Source organism: Lolium rigidum, chromosome 1, assembly GCF_022539505.1.
Source record: "Lolium rigidum isolate FL_2022 chromosome 1, APGP_CSIRO_Lrig_0.1, whole genome shotgun sequence".
Lineage (NCBI taxonomy): Eukaryota > Viridiplantae > Streptophyta > Magnoliopsida > Poales > Poaceae > Lolium > Lolium rigidum.
This window is the reverse complement of record NC_061508.1, coordinates 18,730,767-18,750,775: the sequence shown is the minus strand read 5'-3', so window position 1 is coordinate 18,750,775 and position 20,009 is coordinate 18,730,767. Positions and strand designations below refer to the sequence as shown.

The window sequence follows — 20,009 nt, the reverse complement described above, 5'->3', positions numbered from 1 at the left end:
CAAGGCTGCTTCACTACATGCTTCACTACAGAGAAACATTCAGGTGTCCTGAGAAGTGATGTTTTGTTTAAGTCCTCCAGTTTTGCTAGACTTAGAAATAAAACACAACCAACAACAATATTGTAAGGGGATTTTTTGGCCGTCCACAAGCATGTATATTAAGTTATGAGTGGAGCATTGCCACGTACAATTATCCACATTGATTTTCCGTTGAAAGATTTTATTTCTTTTAAGATATTGATTAATCAGCATCATTACAACCAACATTTATATAAATGTTGATTCAGATTTACCTTGCACACTTGTTGATTCAGATGTTTGTCTTTTTAGCTAAAATTTATGCCATATTTTTTCTTGATTCATATTTGTTGCAATCAAAATGTAAAAGGCTTCCTTTTGTTAAACTAGGACTAGGCTCTTAAATTCTTCCCGTTAAAGTAAGTCTTAAACTGCAATCCACCATCTAGGACTTTAAATATGTGTGAAGAAATAATACATGAAGGGAGATACGGTCAGAGAACAATAGCATGTAAAAAATAGAATTGAGAGCCCGGCAATGCATGGGCCTTCAAATGGACACTTAGAGAGGAAGTAAACAAGGAATAGTGATAGAATATTCTTAAGAAATACTATATTTTATTCAAAAAAGTGTTAATATAGTTTTGTATATGTTATATAATACCTTTTTGTTAATTTTTAATGTATATTTCTTGTTGCTTGCGTTTAGCATTCTTGTTCAAGATTCTTACACTTTTTAGAACAACTTTGGACTTAGGGTCAACAAAACATTTCTTATTATTGACTATGCTTACGTATTGAAATTGTTCATTAATTGTCTTCTCCAAAGATGGATAAAATGATGGGTAGTTCCTAAACTGAACAAGAGAGAATGAGATACATGATAGAGTGAAAAAGATTAAAAACAGATAGAAATAGGGCATGCTGGTCTTTGGACGATTATACGTGGGAGAGGGGAAATGTGTGGGGTATTTAAAAATCAACTATCTTCATGTCTTATTTTCCCGTGGCAACGCACGGGCACTTTAACTAGTACTAGAGAAAAGACTAAATCCCAGATTGCTTGCATCATCCAAGAAGTTAAAAACATATCTCAAGATCTACACGGTGTACATTTCTGCAAGGTCAACAGAACTGTGAATCGTGTGGCTCATTCTATTGCTAGTTTCAGTAGATCATCTAGTTGTGGGGGTTTGTTACTGGGTTTGGTTCGACCCTATGTGGAGGAACCAGTCCGTGTTGAACTATTGTAACTCTCTTTCTTAAGTAATATACACCCATTTTTTTTAAAAAAAAGATATTCGAATAGATGCATGTGTCTTGTCAATTGATTTAAAGAAAACAATAAAACAAGTTAAGAACCTACCAAAACCAAGTGGTAAAATGTGGTAAACTACTCCTTACATAGATATAAATTTTGTCAAAACTCCGCAACTAGAGGGTAGGAAAGAGATAGAAAAAAAAGATGTAGGCAAGTATGTATACGGTTTAATTTGTCAAGAATACTCTCGAGGGATCGATAGCTACAATTATAAAATCAGGGATATATGAATGCTCTATATTAGACCACAACAACGGGAGAAATAGTATATAAGGTTGCCATTGGAGAATACTCACCATGAATATGAAGCGAGCTAGGTACAAACCCAAGAACGCCAGCAGGGCCCGAAACATAGATGTTGTAGGACCTCATGAAGATAAACCCATTGACCAAGTCGCGAGCCTTACAAATGTTGACTTTGATGAATTATTTGACGAGGTTCTTCAGATATGGAGAATTGTCATGCATACATCGACACTTGATGAATGCACATTAGTTTCTACACGCAAAGGTTGAGACTATCACAGCATGCTAAATTCGTGTGGAAGTACAACGCGGAGGTGCCCAATGTAGAGAGGTTTTGGTAGCATTATATGTGCGATCGACAATGATCACAAGTTAAAAAAGTTAAGGGTGCGTTTGGTAGCAAATTACTTTTAATGCATCATAATAATACCGTAGTTGCTAGAAAGAAAGTTCGAACTAATTTTGCATTTTGCAAAAAAGAGGTCCAGACTTATTTTTTCCAAAACCAAGAAACAAACTAAATCTATTATTTTGGTGCCTAGGGCAATTGAAACTGTAGTATTGCAATACCGAGTTCTTTAAGAAAATTTAGCTTCCAAACATAGCCTAAAATTGGTATGGAAATCAACTGTCCATGTAGGAACTCTGTTTCTAGTTTCTACCTAAGCTGATATATATAACACTAAGAGTGACCATCTTTTCTTCCCTTCTACTGACACTGAGCGAGCAGCAAGCATAGGCAATAGTGCGCAAGAGATCAGATCAGGTGGCTCTTGGCCACCCAGTGTATTAGGAAATCCTATATTTAAGTCTACGTTAGCTGGAAAATAGAAAGAAACAAAACCCACCGGGAGCTCTCCTCAAATAAGAAAGATCAAGACCCGCCCACAAATTGGCAAAACCATATACCCTCCTCCCTCCGATCCGGTCATTGCCAAGTTGTGTACTCCCGCATGCGGGTAAATCTCTGACCAGTTCGCGTTGCTGACTGCATGGTCTAGTAGTTAGTAGTGAATCAAAGAAAACATGCATGCAATCAGTGCTTGTTTAACTTTTGTATCCATCTTGTTCCTTACTTACTAGGGTGCACTGCGTCTTCAAAAGCTTCGTTCTTGGATCTCATGATTTAAAAGGAATTTTATCACCTCAGTTTGGTTTGCATCACATCTCTCACGTCCATTCTCTTAGTTGGGATTTTTCTCACAAGACCCGAAAGTGCAACGGCCACATACCGTCGCATGTGGATTTCTCTAGACTAGAAACCACATCCGTGACCTGTCAAAGGCAATGTAGACAGGGGCAGTTAGCAGAGGCAGGTAGAGGTGCATAGCTCTTCCCATGGGTGGTGGAATGTCCAATGCTCCTTGTCCGATTCAGATGACAGGCAAGCATATGCAAATGCAAGTGTAGGGAGCCCCGCAGCAGCCGCATCTACTTGTACTGTACTAGAATAGCATTGACCGGCATGATCCCGAACAGCTGTAACAGCAAGAGTACATCGCGGGAATTTTTTTTCTTCCATCTGGAACAATATAAATTAGACTCTCTTATTTTGCCGTCAGTCCGTCTCTCTCCGTCCGATGACAAAAGGCCTGGCTAAGGTAGGACTAGGAGTAGTTTAGAGGTAAGGATTGGCTAAAGCGGGTCTTCGTTTCGGATGCTTTGCCTACTGGGAATTACTTACAGCGTCGCTTCCAATCCAAGCTAGGTATCCCCAAGCCCAACGCCACGAAGAAGCGGTGAATCTTGATTATGAAATGGTTATTTTTAGCAGAAGAAGTGGTGTTAACTGTGATTTTGTTTTTTTACTAGATGAATGTGTTTTTTGTGAGTCGTGAGTAAAACAGGAAGCAAGGCCTCCGTTATCAGATTTCGAGGAACAAATGGCCAAATGGTGCAGGGATTCGCGCAAGGCCGGACGTGCCAAACCTATTATGGGCTTTTGGCTGCCAGTCCGCAGCCACGGCCAAGCCCAAAGAAAAGATCCAGTGCAGATCCAACGGCGGAGAAAACCCGAAACCTAATCCAACGGTCCGAAAATTTCCACGAGGACGCCATCTCCCCTGCTCTATACCCGGCGCGGCAACCACCCGAGCCGCCGTCTTCCTCCTTCCCTCCACAAAGCTCCCAAAACCCTAGCGCTCGCCGCTACCGGCGCCGTCGACGAACGAGCCCGCGCGTGCGTGGCAGGCTCGCGAGTATGGCCGCGAAGGGCGGCGGCGGCGGGGGCGTGGGCACGCTCAAGTCCACCTCCATCAACGGGGTCAAGCTCTACTCCGTCACCGGCAAGAACTACGTCGCGCCCTGGGTCCTCGCCAAGAAGAAGCGCTCCCTCCGCAAGGACGCAGGCACGAGCCCGATTCGGCTCCCCCGTTTTTTCTTGTTTCCCTGCGGATGTACTGTAGCTGGTTTACTGGTTTGTTTAATCGGCGCTGTTGCTGTTGCTGTTTCTTTGGCTGTAGAGTACCAGCGGAGGCTGGAGCTGATCCATGACCTCAGGTTCGAGACCGCCACCACCAGGATCAAGGTCACCCCCGACGGCCAGTATGTCATCGCATCAGGTATGCAAGTGTTACTTGTTTCGGTTTGTGTAATATGAAAAAAACGTGCGAACGGAATATAGCTGTAATGGAAGGTAGCACATTGGTTCACCGAACACTCAAGGAATGAGTGGCCAGCTCGACATAGATTGTCCTTAGGTATATTTACGAGTCATGCCTCCCAACACCCAATCCACACCTGTAACTGAGCTTTGATCCTTGCGCCACTCGGAAGAGTGCTGCCTACTATAGTCAAGCAACGATGAACGATAAGGTGGAAGAGTTAAACCTGCTCGCTCCTGATAATGCAGTGCAGTGCGATTCTAGCTGTGAATGGCCACCATCTCGTGATAAGCTGTTAAGGAAATGATCCACGGAATGCACCTCTAGAAATTTATACTGCTGGGTTCATGTTCATGCTTTGGTTAGAGTATCAATAGAATCATTTTAGCCAGATTTTTCAGATGCTCCGAGTTAGTGGTATTCTTACATTTATTATCATTTTCCAGGTATTTACCCCCCACAGATGAAAGTCTTTGAGTTGAAGGAACTGTCAATGAAGTTCGAGAGGCACATGATTTCAGAAATTGTGGATTTCGAGGTACTCATATTTGTCTTTTCTATTACTGCAGTCTTTCAATACTTCCATTCTAGAAAATAGAGGTCACAGATCTTTATGTTACTCTATAAGACAGGTCTATTTGGCTGCTTAACCAAACCATTATACTCCATTGGTTACAACACCTTATAATTTGTTGCATAGCTAGATATCAAGTGCTTTACACCTTACTCAAATTACTCCCTCCGTTCCATAATTCTAGTCGCAGATTCGGACGTATCTATGCACAAAATATGTCTAGATACATCCAAATTAGGACAAGAAAATTATGGAACAGAGGGTGTATTATTTATCTGTCTTTAGCTTTTCTCATACAATCTGAGTATGTATATTCCCAATACATTTTACTAGTGGGACATCCTCTAAGGCTCTAAGCAAATGCTTTTCCTCCATTTCACCACTACAAGTGGGTATTGACGTCTGTATAGAGGGTGACTTCTACTGTCCAGAGGGAAAGTATTGAATAACTTGGGGAGATACGTGGGTTGTTGTACTGTCACCAGAGTTGATTTTATTTACTACTTAAATACTTTCCCTACTGTGTTACTGGAGGCTAGCCTCAGTGTCTTTCTTTCTGTCTCTGAATTGACCTGCTTTAATGTTTTCCATGTAACAAGCTAGATTGCATTTTTCTTTAGGTCCTTGGTGATGACTACTCAAAACTCGCATTCTTGTGTGCTGATCGTTCTGTATGCTTGCATGCAAAGTATGGAAGTCACTATAGCGTGAGAATTCCAAGGTTAGATTGTCTTGTTATCTAATGTTTCTGTTTTTCTTAGTGCTTTTGAGATCTATATATATCCTTTTTAGTTACACATGTATTAGTAATCCCTCTTTCAGTTACTAGTCATTTGTAACTTTTGAGTTAAGCTCATCAAGGTTTATCCACCAGTAGTTTTGGAAACTTGTGCTTACATAATATAAATTTTGTATTTTGGTTATTTGTATGTTTATAGCTATTTACGTTTTATTAATTAAGAATTAACGATCAAACCTCCAACTGATTTTTTTTACCTTTTCTATTATAAATAAATTATTCTGTCTTAATTTTAGTACATTGCGTATCTGTTCTCGTGTTGTTTGTTTAATAAAGTTCTGTGTTAGATGCCAGTTATACAATAGCAAATTAGCAACAGTGTTTATGTAATCCTTGCTTGTCCAAATATTATTTTTACATGTTGCTATTGTCCTTAATGACAGAATGGGAAGGGACTTGGCCTACGATTGCTGGTCTTGTGACTTGCTATGTGCTGCTTCATCACCAGATCTATATAGAATCAACTTAGAGCAGGTCAGATATGTGTTCTTAAGTGTTCATTCATGGGTATATTAGTTATTTGGTTACAGGTAGTCTCTCACTGTCTTGCATAGTTTGCGTGACACTGCTAGTATAGAATTACTATTAAATGAAGATGAGCAAATTCTGGGAACGTCGCTATAGCTATGTCACACACTATTAGTTTGGTTAATGGCAGTATCCTTAAATGTACTAATCTTTTTAGTCAGTCTGTGACTAGTGCGTAGAGCCACAGTGATGCCTTTTCTTGTAGCTTCCAGACTTTCTAGAATAAACATGCACACATTTTTAAAGTGTAAGTTTTGCAGGGACGATTCCTCGCATCTCTTTCTACCCAATCACCAGCAATAAATGTTGTTACACGGAGGTAGTTCTTTTAATGGGTCTATGTCTTTGGAGTGACATTCTTATTGAGTATTGTTGACCTATCATTGTCTTTGGTGGTACTCCCAGTATGATCCATGGGCTTGTTGCTTGTGGTGGTGAGGACGGTGCAGTTGAGTGCTTTGATATGAGGAGAAAGTCTTCTGTTGGCAGAATTGATACAACTTCTTCTTCTGAAGATATTGATCAGGTATCTTGTGCCTTATCAGCAACTTGCTAGTAATAGTACACTAAATAGTGTAATACTGCAATTTCTTGACATAATTTTTGGGGATTCTTATGCTTGAAAACTGCAGGAGGTCACATCTTTGCAATTCGATGAAAATCAAGGGTACCTTATTGCAGTAGGGAGCAGCATAGGAAAGGTTTGGTTCATCCTCTGCTATGTTTTTGTTTGATTTTCTCTGCTAATTTATAGAACTTTGCAACTTTATACTATTCCCTCCACCATCACAATGTCAGAACTGACAAGCAGGGATGCCACTGTGTTGCAATGCATAGTAAATCTGACATTATTTCCAGCGGTACAATGATTCATGTAGTTTACTTTGTCTTAAATTTGTGTGCTAAATAAACATATGTAACATTTGTTCAAATTGTAGGCTACTTGGTATGTCTTCTTTTTTATTTCAAAAAACAATGATCTGCCATCGATCATCTTGTTGCTACTTTACAGGCGTGGTTACAACATCTTTGGTTGTTTTTTTCTGGAGTAATGTGATGTTTTGCTGATTTTGTTGTGTACTCATTGGCCGGATGACAGGATCATCCTGTCCAGCGAATTAATAATGCTGATAATCCAACTCCTACAAATTATGACATTCAATTTATTATTTAGCTTGTTTTATTCCTTACACTTCAGCCATGTTTTAATATTTGCAGGTATCGGTATATGATATACGCATGTCTTCTCCTCTGCGAGTCAAGGATCACATGTAAGCTCTGTATCTTTTATTAAGGGAAGATATTTTCTTCTTGTTATTCATGTTCGGTTTCAGCCATTTAAGCTACATTCTTTAGATTCCATTAGAAATGTGTGAATTCTATCGAATTTTAGGGTAATAAAACATCCACTCTTACTACATGTGTTTCTGACGAGATTCATGTGGGACTCTTCATTCCAAATGGGACAGATTACTTCTAAAGTTCTAATATCATGTTATCCTGGTCATACATAAGGAGCGACTCCACATGGAGCTAATATAAATACACGTCTATGCCTTTTAAAACTGTTTTCTGCGTTTATCTGAATTTTGCAGCTCCACATAGAGTAAGCTTTAGATAGAGGGAGATCAAGGTTGACTAAATTCTAACTTTAATAAAAATAGCTGATATGTCTTCTGTTAGATATTGTACTTTTCAGTAAGCATGTAACCGTTATTTTTATTTTTACAGGTATGGCAGCCCAATTTTAAATATCAAATGGCACCAGTCACTTAATTCTACTGAACCTAAATTGATAACTGCTGATAAGCATATAGTACGGGTTTGGGATCCTAATACAGTGAGTTCATTTTCGTCCTTCTTTGAGAAGTGTTGACTCATTTTTTCATGGACACCTTTGACTTATTGGTTAGATGATGACCTGGTATACTATTTCCTTTTTAGGGAAATAACATGACTAGCGTCGAACCTGATAATGGTTCTATCAATGATGTTTGCATCTTCCCGAATAGTGGTTTAATGCTATTAGCCCTGGACAACAGCCAGATACCTGCCCACTTTATTCCTGCACTTGGCCCTGCTCCAAAGTGGTGCTCCCATCTTGATAACCTAACTGTGAGTGATTTTTCCCCAATTGGTTTTTTAACTAGTACAGTAAATCCTTACCTTAACATTTCTTTTTGTTGATTCCTCAAACAGGAGGAGATGGAAGAGAAACAAGAAAACACATTATATGACGATTACAAGTTTTTGACTGAAGAAGAGATGGAACGATTGGGTCTCTCTGAGTACAAAAACAGTGATGCTGTCAGAGCACATTTACATGGATATGTCATACGCTACGATCTATATAAGAAGGTAATTTCTTTTCTGTTCATCATTTATGCTGCTGCAATTTATTTGAGTAGTTCAGTAAGGGTTGAGGTCAACTACCCACCTGAATTTTCAACCGGAAGACACTTATATTTTGTACAAATGCTACTTTGTTTTTAATGTAATTTCTATGTATTAGGTATGTGATGGTATAGTTTAACATGAATTTGGTCTTCTTATATCTATCTGTGTGTTGGTTGGGTTGAACAAATGAACACTTCATACATGCTCTTTACTAAGATATGTATTTGTTTTCAGCAACGGGCTAAACTTGATATTATGGATTATGAGACTCTTCAAAAAGAGATGAAGAAAAAGAAACTAGATGCGCAAAGGAAATCTCGTATAACGGTACATTTGCTCATTTGTTCCTTATCTCTATTACATCTACCAATCTGTCTGATTCTTCCCCTAATGAGTGTCTTTTTTTTCTCTCATGCAGCAAGTTGTCAAAATACCAAAGGTTAACCGGCAAATGTTTGACAATATACTTGCAGAGGAAGAGGAATTGGATGCTGATGTGGATAATGTTGATAAATCTAGCACCAGGAAGAAGAAAAGAAGATTAGAATTGACCAAGTCACTATTGACAGATCCGCGTTTCGATGAAATGTTTAAAAATAAGGTACGCATTCCAGTTTCCAACTTGTTTTTTGAATTAAATTTCTCTAATCCACACGTTCATTTTCAAAACCATGACAATATCACATGTTCAAATTCTTTTTCAAAACCATGTCTCCTGTCTGACTTTCTAATCTCATTGGTCTTATTGGCAGGCCTACGAAGTCGATGTAACCTCAAGAGAATACCAAGCACTCCATCCTCAAGTGGCTACAGCGGAGCCTCCTCTAATTGAGGAACATTTTGATAGTGTCAGTGAGGACGAAGACGAACAAGATGCTGGTTCTTCTGATGAGTCTGACAGTGACAATGACATTCATAATTCGAAGCGTATAAGGTGAGATCTGTTATTTTGGTTCGGGTGGACTGCATATTTGACGTTAGCATTTCCTGTTTTGCTTGTGCGGACATGCGTGTTATACTCTCATTTGCTGAATATGCTATTCTGGTGACGCTTCAGAAATGTGCTAATTGCTTTCCACCTTTCAGGTTGTACGAAGTCAAGGATGATCGCCATGCTGAAGCGTTCTTGAACAGTGTCTCCCTTGGCGGTGAGGAAGCTCGGCCCCTTGGAGATAGGGTAGCTGCACTGGAAAGGCAACAGAACTCCCGTGCACTTGATAAGGTGAAGTACGGACCTGGTGGCTCACGAGAAATCTCGTTCATCGCTAGAAGCTCAAGAAGGCGCAACGACGAAGAAGATGAACACAGCGAAGAAGAGGCTACAGGTAACAAGAGGAGAAGCGTGCAATCCCTGGGGTTGAAGCAGGGCAAGGCCGAGTTCTATTTGTTTGGTGGAAGCCGTGGCAGAGGTGGCGGCGGAGGTGGTCGCGGCAGAGGAGGCGACCGCGGTAGAAGAGGCGGAGGCGGTCGTGGCAGAGGAGGCGGAGGCAGAGGTGGCGGCAGAGGCGAGTTTGGAGGCGGAGGTGCAAGCGAATTTGGAGGCAGAGGCGGAGGGGGAGGCAGAGGCAGGGGTATGAGCAGGGGCAGGGGTAGGGGCAGGAGCAGAGGAAGGGGAAGGGACTGAGCATCCTCTGGTTTCATGGCAGAGGACACCACCGTGCTTGCCCATTTGCTTCTCTCCCAGGGCTGCTGGAACTTTACGACGACGAATATTTCGCTGGGAGTTCACTCACAGGTGGCTGTAAAATCTTATATGGGGAAAACACCAGGGCGGTGAGATCTATATCAATCTTGAGGTCAAATTCAACAGGCCCCCCTGATACACACATGTAGTTCCCTGATAATCGCTGTAATCTGCATCTTGCTTTACGGAGAAAAGACAATGGCTTCAAATTTTGGCTGTGTGAAATTTTGACAGATTTTTTTCCTTGTGGATTTTCATGGCTTCTCAATGAGCATATGTTTTAACCTGCAGTCACATGTAAACTTCCGAATAAAGAGAGAGAGAGAGAGAGAGAGAGAGAGAGAGAGCGAGAGAGAGAGAGAGAGAGATATGATACCATGCCAGACTTTTCTATGTTCATATTCTGAGTTCTGCGTATTATGAATTCCAGCAAGACTCACAAAACCGTTATCAGCAGGTGTACATGAAAGCTCTTAAATTTTTTTATTTGACATGCTGTGCTTTGGCACTAATGTTTGTTGGAGCGCGAGAATTTACCTGTTTTGTAGTAGTAGTTAAATTTACTGACGAGATTGGTTGTCCCAATGAAAACATTCATGCGAAAATTCTACACGATAGTCTCTTAATCTTAAGTAAAAAAGAACAAAAAGGAACGGGCCCAGACTGTTACTGTTAGGCTCTCATATGGTCCATAGAACACACCACATTTCGTCGCCCAAAACCTTTTCGCATCTAAACCCTTCTCCCCCGTCCCCTCCCCGGATCACTCGCCGCCGCCGCCGCCGCCGGTATCTCACTGACCTGCCCTCCCCTCGAATCCGTGCCGCCCCCCTGATCCGCTGTGCTGCAGGTCGTCGCCGCCGCCGCGATGCTTTCCCTGTCGAGGGCGCTCGGGAGGCGGCTCTTCTCCTCCGCGGCAGCCGCGTCCGAAGGGGGCGCCGCCGCCTCGACGTCGGTGGTGCGGAAGGCGCAGAACCCCCTCGAGGAGTTCTTCGAGGTCGAGCGGAGCGCCGCAGACGACCAGGCCCGTCCCCACTACGGTATACCCAATCTCTCGCTCGCTCGCCCACCCCGACTTCCATATAGTCTGCCTAGGCTGTGCTTCGCGGATCTTCGATGAGTTGGCGCAAAGTCTTGGTCTTAGTTGTGATGCAGATGGGTCTGAGACCCAACCCGATTTCTGTTCCAAGGTACTGTAGATGTAGAGTTTGGAGTGCCCCTCCTGATATTCGTTAAGATTGGCCGAAATAACGAGCAGTGCATTTTGCTCTGCTCTGTGGAATGTTGTGCCAGCGTGTTGTTCCTTGAGGAACTAATGACGCCACACAATTTTGTATCAGGATCTTTAGTCTGGTCTGTGCAAGCCCCCCGTGTGTAGAAACAGTGATGTACATATACCCTCTATCAAAGCAGGCACTAGACCCACGGTAAAACATGCCCACTTTGTTGGTCGGAGAGGATAATGAGGCCCCGAGCTCGGCCTGTAATGTGTACCTGTATCTGTATCACTAGTCTGTCTAAGCATTTTCTTGAACCAGCAGCCACATCTGTCTGTTCAAACTGGTACTGGATGGATGTGTACGCGATCTTGTTCTTCCTGCAATGCGCACATATAGACATACTAGAAGTTCATGGTTCGTGAGAAATTTCATAGCAGCAGCTGAGCTCTGTTTACTTCAGAATTAGTCAATTATTAATTATAGACCACTGCTTGCTTAAAAGCGATGCCTGCCATTGAAGCATGCCAGCCTTTTGTTTGAGTTTCTTTGGCTGCGACATGGAAATATTCAGATGTACATATGCTATGTTTCCATACCATGTTTGGTATTTTGCAGTGGATTTTATCGTAGGCATGTTGGTGTGTATGTAAGATCCCATCTTAGCAATAGGGATCTGCATTTTGTTTGTACAGAATTTGCTTCTGTTAGCAAATGAAGTTGCAGACCATCCTTGTTAAGAAAGCTTATCAGTGTTTTTTTTGTTTCATAATGCTTCGTAGGTCGTGGTTGGAAGGCTGCTGAATTACGCCTAAAATCCTGGGACGACCTTCACAAGCTATGGTATGTCCTTCTCAAGGAAAAGAACATGCTTATGTCTCAACGCCAGATGCTGAATTCGGAGAACATGCATTTTCCGAACCCAGAGCGCATTTCCAAGGTATATCTATTGCAACGTCAAACACCATTCTAGAGCGAGTAATGTTTACTACATAGTAGCACTATTTTGGTTCTCAGTTTGCGTGGCCACTTCCATGTCGCAACAAAATTTGATTTGATCAAACAACTATATCATCTTACTCTGTGAGAGATGTTGGCTCATCCAATCTGTCGATGGTAAGCTATCCAGTCCATATCAAAATGTTGCATTTCTGAACCCTGACATCTCACTGTGATCTTGCATTTATGCTAATTGGTAGCAGTTTTAGTAGTGATTGAACTTAGTTGTGTTGTTTTTTTTACTCTAATTAATTTTTTTGTCCTTGAATGTCCTTTATTCTGACAAACAACCATGTAACCAGATACACTGCAGTGTGCACCTAATGTTTGTGTGTTCAGGCTTTTATGATAAATTAAATTATAGAAATTATTTGTTACTACAATGAAATGCTGTTAATCTACCTGCTTCTGTAAATTAAGCGGTATGAACATGCCTGAAACCAATTTTATGAAACTGTGGGCATCTTGTGCAAAGTTCCTTTAGTTTTCTTAAATGCCCAAAATGACAATGTGCTGGAGGGGTTCAACATAGCATAGTTCAGCCACTTAATTTAAGTTATTTTTGTGTAGCTTTCCCAATTTTATGAAATCGTGGGCATCTTGTGCAATGCACCTTATAGTTTCTTAAATGCCCAAAAGGATGATGTGCTGGTGGGGTTTAACATATCACAGTTTAGCCAATTTATTTAAAGCTATTTTGTGTAGCTTCCACAATTTTATGAAACCATGGGCATGTTGTGCAAAGTACCTTAGTTCTCTTATATGCCCAAAAGGATGATGCGGTGGTGGGGTTCAACATAGCTTAATCTAGCCACTTTATTTAATGTTAATTTTGTGTTGCTTCCAAGATTTTATGAAACTGTGGGCATCTTGCACAAAGTACCTTAGTTTTCTTAAATGTCCAAAAGGGTAATGTGCTGGTGCGTTTCAACATAGCAAAATTTAGTCACTTTATTTAACATTATTTTTCTGTAGTTTTATTTTTAGTAATTACCAGTGAATACATAATGGAAAAAAAGCGTGAACAGGTAGTCAAAGCAATGTTTTGCTGATCTTTTCAGTTCTGGAGATATTTCCTGCTTTTTTTTTTGACTAGGAAACCGTAGGGGAAACCCCTATGGTATAATTTTCAATTAAATGAGGGAATGAGTATAGGGGAAATTGACATATTCGGTGAGAGGGCGAAAAGTAAAAAAGAAACTAGGTAGCTTTTTTTTTTTTTTTTTTTTTTTTTGCGAGACACTAGAAGCTATCCATTCAGACAGTGCTTGCTTATGCCGTGGCTTAACCCGGTGAACAATTAGAGATAGATCTTTCTTAAAAACCATCCTCCAAGCCTGCATTGATGGCTGAACTTTCTCAAAGATTTCCAAATCCCCCACAAAGCAGTAGTGGCAACTTCATAAAACTTGGAGCTGAATAATTCTGCTTGGCCCGCTCAAACATATCCAGATAACCTTGACTCGAGTCCCACACAATGCCAACCTTTCTCCAACACTTAAGGGCAAAATCGCAGTTAAAAAATAGATGATGACATGTTTCTCTTTGAGCTTGATTGCACATAACACAGTTTACTCCCGAATCTAACGTCCACTGTCTTCTTTCCATCATATCACGGGTGTTTAATCTATCAACCAGAAACAGCCAAACGAATATCTTTTGTACTTGTCAAGTATCAAGACGCCATAAGTTTATTTCATGCTTTATACTCCCTCCGTTCTTTTTTAATTGACTCAGATTTAGTACAACTTTGTACTAAATTTGAGTCAATTAAAAAGGAACGGAGGGAGTAGTTAACATTTCCTTCCACTTTGTTCTTGTCAAGTATCAAGACGCCATAAATTTTCTCACCAATGTGCCAAAGTTTTTGTTCTTAAAGTCTCTGTTCCTCAAGCAGCGCTTGACTCAATCCCTCTTGCTTAATTTCAGGTGAAGAGATCGATGTGCCGAATCAAGCATGTCTTGACCGAGCGGGCCATAGCAGATCCTGATCCAAGGAGGACCGCGGAGATGAAACGGATGATCAATGCCCTCTGATCAACTCATGCACGCTTACAATCATAAACCCGAGCGGCAACTAGCGTCTAGAAAGAATTTGCTTCCCTTGTGTTGTATCTCTCCCCAAGAAGATGTATAAGACCAACTACTATCCTTCGGGTACGCATGGCTATTTTGCAAACAGACATTAATGACTTCTGATCGAATAACCGCGATGTTTGGTTGCACGATACAAAGATGCATGGCCATAGTGTTGGTTTGAGCCTTTGCAAATCAAGTGCTTTAGACTTGGTTTCTACTGCTGTCGGTTTCGTGCACGCCTGCACGATGAGGGGCTTCTTCACAAACGCTTGATGTTTCTGTGAGTCAGCAGGGTGCACTTATGCAGTACTTTGTATTAGTTTAGTGTACTTGGACTTCATCATCGTGTAGCCGGGTCTACCGATTACCGAAGGTATTGTGCTGCAGCAGTCAGAAGACAACACAGACACCGGCGTATGCACACAAACATAAACATTTCTTGTGAGGCAAACAAATTAAAAAAGACAAAAGTTTGTGCTTTCACAATAAGAAAGCTTTACATTGGAGTACCAGAAACGTATACTCGTATAAGCTTTTACTCGCAGATGTTACAGGCAGTGTATATACATACAATGTGTATATATACGCGCTCTGTACCTGACACACCGGTCTTATGCGTTGCGCCTGCCACGCTCCGATGTAGAGTTCTCGGCGAACTTTTGGCCGGCGAGGTACAGGTGGTATTGTCGTTGGCCGGGAAGAACATGGAGCCCCACTGTGGGAAGTGCACAAGTGCGATAGGGAGCGTGCAACACATGATCATGATGCCCATGTATTGCAGCCCAGTGCCGGTTGAGTATCGCGATGACGTGAAGAAGAGCAACTATGTGAGCCCCGCGCCAAAATTTCCGCCGGCGCCAGTCAACCCGGAGAGGATGCCAAGAGACCGCCGGGAGACGAAGGGGGCGACACCAAAGATGGCACCACACACAGCCTGGGCACAAACAGAGAAGAGAACCATGGCGGTGATAGAGGCTGGGAGGGTGGAGGCACGACCGAGCCAGACACAAAATGCACCACCGACGGTTTGGAGGATCCAAATGTTCCATAGGCGGGCTCGCATACCGAAGTATCTGTAACCAAGGTCAGAGAGGTAGCCACCAAAGGGGCGAGCCACGATGTTGGCCATGCCAAAGGAGGCAGCAATGATGCCGGCGGTGCGGAGGTCTAGGTGGAAATGGTCGAAGTAGTACTCGGCGATGACATTGTCAGTAGTGAGCTCGACCCCCATGCAGTAGCCATAGAGGAGGACAAAAACCCATGTCCAGTAGTTGGTGACAGCTCCCCATAAGACCTTGGAAAACTTGTCCGTCTTTACGTTTTCCTCCTTATGGACAACCTTGAGGTTGCCGTCGGGGAGATCTTGCCCAAATATGAGCACAGCCAGATCCATCACGATGTGCTTCATCCCAGGCACAAAGTAGGCGATGCGCCATGCAACGAAAGGTGTGGCGCCACATTTTTTGATGGCTTGGAAGACGAGAGGCATGATGAGTTGTGTGGCTCCGCCACCCATATTACCCCAACCCGCCACCAACCTGTTGACGGTGCCGATGATCTTGCTGTTGAACATGGTGCTCATACAGTACTGGCACGACACGGACGTGGCGAGGGAGAAGCCGATGAGGAAGCGAACGGTGATGTACCCTGCCGCGTCGTCGATGAGCGACATGCAGAAAACGGTGGGCGTGGTGAGCATGATGAGGAAGGCACATCCGTAGCGTGGGCCGAGCAGGTCGCACACGGCTCCCATGGCGAGCCTTGAGAAGATGGAGCCCGAGACGGACGCCACCCCGGCATTCCCGATGTCGGCCTTGACGAGGCCAAGGTTGTCGCGTATGATGGGCACCAAGGGCGCCGCGGCGAAGGTGGAGACGAAGCAGGTGAAGAAGGAGATCCACGAGAGGTGGAAGGTGCGCATGTGCGGGTTAGCGACTGAGAAGAGCCAGAAGGTCTTGGCCTTGTTCTCATTGTCCACCTTAAGCTTAAACCTGCTCGCCGGCGCTGCCGCGTCTCCACGTCCATCGGCGGCCACCTCGCCATTTCCTTGTGCTCTCGCTACCGCCGCTCCACCTCCACGGACTGCCTCTATCTCCGCCATATTTCCCTCTCCTTTCTTGAGCTACTTCAGAGAGATCTTTGCTTGCAATGTAATCGGGATGGGGTTTATGCTTTTCAATCTTGTGCATCGGTGAGGTATTTATAAGTTGACGCATTTGCAGGCCATCAGGGTGGTGACATTGTGAAACATTGGCACTGCAGCTGGGATTAAGCAACTGGGTCGACAGGGAGGGAGGAACCGATTCGTTGCCGAATCTCCTCCACCATCGGCCCGTGGGATGGACCAAGGATCAGAATATGCACTCTTGTTCCCACATCACAGGATGCGTGCGCAAAACAAAATCTCGGCAACTCTGTTTTTAATGAACGGAGAGCTTAGCTTTAGAGATACTTTAAGCAATTATACATACCGTTTGACAGGTATAAGGAGAATTCGTCCTGCTATGGCCATCAATTGACAGAGGCCGGGTTAGCTTCTTGATTTAGTAACTCAATCAATGAACTTGCCCCGTGTTGTCCCGGCTAAATGATTGTTTTACAATTCAAGATTTTTTTTTGATTGTTTCGTTGCGGTGACCAGTAGAGCATACGATAGTGGGATCCACAATGTCTTTAGCCGAGGACCATATATACGGTTTCAGTTTGCTACTTGCAACTTCTGCAGCGGCCAGCGGGACAGCCAAGCGCCGCGGAGTCGATACGCTCTGACTTTGCACACTGGCCGCTGGATCATGTCAACTGTGACACTGAGAGCATGCAAGGGCCAAGTAAGACCTAATCTACGGTTTAACTAATTATTAATTCTTGCCTTGCTTCTGGCAGTCTACTTATCGTATACACGTTAGTTTCTGAAACAAAAAAAAAAGATGTCGTCGTATCTTTTTTTCTTGAAATGGGGAGCAAAGCCCTCTGCAAGATGTCGTCGTATCTGCGATTCAACAGAAATATGCACTACATTATATGTCGAACAGTCTTGGGCATATGCTCAGAAAGTTTAGATCCCAGCAGACCCCTCTCCTCTCCCGACCCCCACCCCAACCCTAACCGCCGCCGATAGCGCCGTCGGGGCAAAGACCCACGGGGCGTGGCGGCGGCGGGAGCCGTTCCTCGTCGACGTGGGGGACGGCGGACGGGATCTCCTCCTCGACGCATACGGCGGATCGGCCGGCGCGGGTGATGGGCGGCGGCGGCTCTGCGCTGCGGACCCCCTCCTCCCGTAGGCTCTCCCCCGCAGCACACCGGCAGGGGCTGGTTGTGGGCGGCGGCCAGGCCCATGGCCTGCGCCATCCCCTCCCCCTCCGCCTCTCGCCGGTGAGTGGAGGCGATCTCGGACTTCTTCCGCGACATGAGGTCGCCCGGGGCAGCAGCCTTGGGTACGACGGTGGAGGTGGCCCTCTTCTTCGCCGGAGAGGGTCGGCCTGCGGTTGGTGGTGGTGGATCTATCGATCTATCACCGCGTTCTGGCGGCGTGATGGAGAAACATGGAAGCCGGCGACGGTGTCGTCGGTGGAGGGTTGGAGTGGCCAGCTCGGGATGGTCACTGATGTCTACGCACACTTCTATTCCTGTAGACAGTGTTGGGCCTCCAAGAGCAGAGGTTTGTAGAACAGCAGCAAGTTTCCCTTAAGTGAATCACCCAAGGTTTATCGAACTCAGGGAGGTAGAGGTCAGAGATATCCCTCTCAAGCAACCCTGCAATTACGATACAAGAAGTCTCTTGTGTCCCCAACACACCTAATACACTTGTCAGATGTATAGGTGCACTAGTTCGGCGAAGAGATAGTGAAATACAAGTAATATGGATGATTATAAGTAGCAATTGTAATCTGAAATAAATATGACAGCAAGCAAACATGTAACAGAACTTGTTGAAAACGGTGTTTCAATGCTTAGAAACAAGGCCTAGGGATCATACTTTCACTAGTGGACACTCTCAACATTGATCACATAACTGAATAAATAAATGCTACTTTCTACACTCTCTTGTTGGATAACAAACACCATTCATTGTGTAGGGCTACAAAAGCACACCTCAAGCCGGAGTAAACAAGCTCCACAACATCCGGAGTTCATATTAGAGTAACCTCTAGAGTGCATAATAGACCGTTGCAATTTAGACCGAGTACTAACATAGCATACACACTGTCAATAATAGCTATGAAAGGGGGAATAGATCGCATCAATACTATCATAGTAATAGTTAACTTCATAATCTACAAGAGATTACAATCATAACCTACGCCAAGTACTACATGATGCACACACTGTCAACATTACATCATGGAGGAGGAATAGACTACTTTAATAACATCACTAGAGTAGCACATAGATTAATAGTGATACAAAGCTGATGATTACATAAAGATCACACCATGGGGGAGAGAGATGAACCACATAGCTACCGGTAGAGCCCTCAGCCTCGGGGGAGAACTACTCCCTCCTCATCATGGGAGTCAGCAGCGGCGATGAAGATGGCGGTGGTGTCGATGGAGATGACTCCGGGGGCAATTCCCCGTCCCGGCGGCGTGCCGGAACAGAGATTTCTGTCCCCCGAAACGGAGTTTCGCGATGGCGGCAGCGTACCTGGAGTCTTTCTGGAGTTTCGTCAATTGTTGTAGGGTTTTTAGGTCGCGAGGGATTTTATAGGCGAAGAGGCGGAGTCGGAGGAACCAGGGGGCTCCCTCCCCACATCTGGGCGCGACCAGGGGGCCACCCGCGCCGCCTTATGGTGCGGGTCCCCTGGGTCTCCTCTCCGGCTCCCCTTCGGTGTTCTGGTCCGTCTCGGTGAAATAAGATGTTTGGCTTTTGTTTCGTCGAATTCCGAGAATATTGCCCGAACAGCCTTTCTGGAACCAAAAACAGCAGAAAACAGGAACTGGCACCTCGGCATCTTGTTAATAGGTTAGTTCCGGAAAATGCATAAAATCATTATAAAGTGTGAGCAAAACATGTAGGTATTGTCATAAAACTAGTATAGAACATCAGAAATTATAGATACGTTGGAGACGTATCAAGCATCCCCAAGCTTAGTTCCTACTCGCCCTCGAGTAGGTAAACGATAACAAGGATAATTTCTGAAGTGACATGCTACTATCATAATCTTAATCAATACTATTGTAAAGCATATGAGATGAATGAAGTGATTCAAAGCAATGGTAAAGACAATGACTAAACAACTGAATCATATAGCAAAGATTTTTCATGAATAGTACTTTCAAGACAAGCATCAATAAGACTTGCATAGGAGTTAACTCATAAAGCAATAAATTCTTAGTAGAAGGTTTGAAGCAACACAAAGGAAGATTTAAGTTTCAACAATTGCTTTCAACTTCAACATGTATATCTCATGGATAATTGTCAACACAAAGTAATATGATGAGTGCAAATAAGCAAGTATGTAGGAATCAATGCACACAGTTGACACAAGTGTTTGCTTCTAAGATGGAAAGAAGTAGGTAAACTGACTCAACATAAAGTAAAAGA

General features: G+C 43.4%; 2 protein-coding genes and 1 pseudogene across 2 annotated transcripts; 2 read left to right on the top strand and 1 right to left on the bottom strand.

Moving 5' to 3' along the window:
- Positions 1-3,785: 3,785 nt before the first annotated feature.
- On the top strand, positions 3,786-10,110 carry LOC124704802 (nucleolar protein 10). The gene is made up of 16 exons (XM_047237018.1): positions 3,786-3,933; positions 4,048-4,146; positions 4,635-4,726; positions 5,383-5,483; positions 5,945-6,035; positions 6,350-6,408; positions 6,495-6,615; positions 6,722-6,790; positions 7,308-7,360; positions 7,821-7,929; positions 8,034-8,204; positions 8,289-8,447; positions 8,721-8,813; positions 8,905-9,087; positions 9,239-9,420; positions 9,573-10,110. Exons 1-16 carry the CDS (start codon positions 3,786-3,788, stop codon positions 10,108-10,110), a joined length of 2,268 nt encoding a protein of 755 aa, XP_047092974.1.
- A 928-nt stretch (positions 10,111-11,038) lies between these two features.
- Positions 11,039-14,593, top strand: LOC124685011 (39S ribosomal protein L47, mitochondrial). The gene is made up of 3 exons (XM_047219282.1): positions 11,039-11,210; positions 12,170-12,327; positions 14,316-14,593. Exons 1-3 carry the CDS (start codon positions 11,039-11,041, stop codon positions 14,421-14,423), a joined length of 438 nt encoding a protein of 145 aa, XP_047075238.1. The 3' UTR covers positions 14,424-14,593.
- A 483-nt stretch (positions 14,594-15,076) lies between these two features.
- On the bottom strand, positions 15,077-16,566 carry LOC124704786 (annotated as a pseudogene).
- Positions 16,567-20,009: the final 3,443 nt, after the last annotated feature.